The following is a 2,335-nucleotide window of genomic DNA, read 5'->3' on the forward strand; positions in this document are numbered from 1 at the left end:
TGAAAAGACAACTAAAAAATGTGTTTGCAAAAATGTAAAAATTTTCCAATTTTCCCTTAAACAATTACAATCCAATTTGATTCATTTCCATTTATTTTTTGTCATTTCCTCCAATGATTTTTTTTTTTTTTTTTGTATTTGTGGACAATAAAGTCTTTCCTAGAATTTCTAGTAAGGGTATTGTCCTCTCCTAAGGTTTCCTAGTGAAGGATTTCTTCTCACCTAGAAATTTTTTAGTGAGATTTTCTTTTTTCCTAAGGTTTCTTGTGAGATTTTTCTATTAGTTTTTATTGTTTTATTCATTTTTTTTTGTCAAATCTCAGTCTTTTTAAATATGTTTGTTAGATCCGCAATTTCTGAGTTTATTTTGTTAGACCTCAATTTGATATATAAGCTTGAAACAGTTAAATAGTAGATTTGGTAGGAGAAGACATGTATAAATGTTCTTTTTTCCTAGAATTACTCGGCTGCCTTTTCCGTCAGACCACACGTTACGCTCTAAGGTGACTTCTTCACAAAATTCTTTTGCAATGTTATCTAATGATTAACTTTCTCTTTTGGAACATTCGGGGTGTCTCACGTGCCCCTAATCTTAAGAGACTCCGTAAATTAGTTAAAATGCACTCTATCTCTTTGGTAGCGATTTGTGAACCTAAGACTTTGATTGCAAACATTGATATGATTCGGATGAAGGTGGGGATGGATTTTTCTATTGCAAACCTGTGGGGTAGCATTTGGGTGCTTTATAAATCTTTATTTGATTGCCAAATGATAGGTGAGTCGAATCAACATCTCACTTTAAGCCTCCGATCTCAATTATTGGCTGAGGAGATCTACTTTTCATTTATTCATTCGAAGTGCACCGTCCAGGAGAGGGAAGGTTTATGGATCGAGTTGTTGAATGACAAGCCGGAGGTAAAACCATGGTTTCTTGTGGGGGACTTTAATGTTATCTTAAATGCAGAGAAAAAAAGGGGTGGCCTACCTTTTAGACATGCTCAGGGGATAGAATTATCACAGTTTATGTCATTGGCGGAAGTTGGGGATGCTGGGTTCTCTGGGTCTAGGTACACATGGTGTAACAATCGGAAGGGTATTTTAAGAGTTTGGAAGCGGCTAGACAGGCTTTTGCTCAACTCAGCTGCTATGCTTATGGAGAGTAATATTTTAGTGCAGCACTTGGGGAGAAACCCCTCTGATCATGCTCCTCTTTTGATATCGGCATCAACGAGATTAGATGACAAGCCACGGCCATTCAAATTCCTAAATATTTGGACCACAAAACCAGGTTTTATGGATGTGATTAACGAGAGTTGGTCTATTTCCTCCCCTGGTTCCCCCCTTCAGGTTTTGTCGGCTAAACTGCGACGGGTTAAACAGGCACTAAGACTATGGTCAAGGGAATCTGTTGGTGACATCTTCTTGGCGATTCGGACAGTAGAACACAGGGTGCTGGAAGCTGAAATAGATCATGATAACCATCCGTTAGAAAAGTCGTTGGTGGCTGTACAAGAGGCACGTGCAAGATTGAAGCATACTTTGGTAATTGAGGAAGAATTCTAGAGGCAAAAGGCTCGTGTCAAATGGCTATTAGATGGGGACAAGAATACGAAATTTTTTCACGCTGTGGTGACAGAGAAGAGAAGCAAGTCAGTGATTCATAGAATTAGGAAGATAAATGTTGACTGAGGTTCCATCCATGCAGGAAGTAAATGAAGTAATTTTTTCAATGGACGAGGAGAGTGCTGCTGGTCCGGATGGTTTCACGGGAAAGTTTTTCATGTCTACTTGGGAGGTGGTCGCTATGGATATTCAAAGGGCTATTGTCCGTTTCTTTTGTGGCACAATGTTGCCAAGAAGTGTCTCAGCTACTTCAATTGTTTTACTACCCAAGATACAATGCCCTCAAGATTTCACTCAATATCGCCCAATAAGTTTATGCAATTTTATCAATAAGGTCATTTCCAAGATTTTATCTTTCCGATTGGCAAAGGTTCTTCCTCACATTATCTCACCGTAGCAAAGTGGTTTTGTGCAACGCAGACTAATGGCGGATAATTTTCTATTAGAGCAAGAATTGTTGAATGATATTAAAAAACCTAATAGGGGAGGGAATGTGATGCTCAAGCTGGATATAATGAAGGCATATGATAGAGTGTCTTGGTTGTTTTTGATACAAGTGCTTTGTCGGTTTGGGTTTAGCGAAGTTTGGATCGATATGATATGGAGACTGATATCGAATGTTTGGTTTTTTGTCATTGTTAATGGCTTGCCCCACGATTTCTTTAAGTCCTCACGGGGTTTGAGACAAGGTGACCCAATTTCGCCAGCCTTG

At 38.8% G+C, this 2,335-nt stretch overlaps 1 protein-coding gene across 1 annotated transcript; it reads left to right on the plus strand.

Moving 5' to 3' along the window:
- The first annotated feature begins 618 nt into the window (after positions 1-618).
- Positions 619-2,020, plus strand: LOC113759998. The gene is made up of 2 exons (XM_027302576.1): positions 619-1,542; positions 1,706-2,020. Exons 1-2 carry the CDS (start codon positions 619-621, stop codon positions 2,018-2,020), a joined length of 1,239 nt encoding a protein of 412 aa, XP_027158377.1.
- Positions 2,021-2,335: the final 315 nt, after the last annotated feature.

This window comes from Coffea eugenioides, chromosome 2, assembly GCF_003713205.1.
Source record: "Coffea eugenioides isolate CCC68of chromosome 2, Ceug_1.0, whole genome shotgun sequence".
NCBI classification, from domain to species: domain Eukaryota; kingdom Viridiplantae; phylum Streptophyta; class Magnoliopsida; order Gentianales; family Rubiaceae; genus Coffea; species Coffea eugenioides.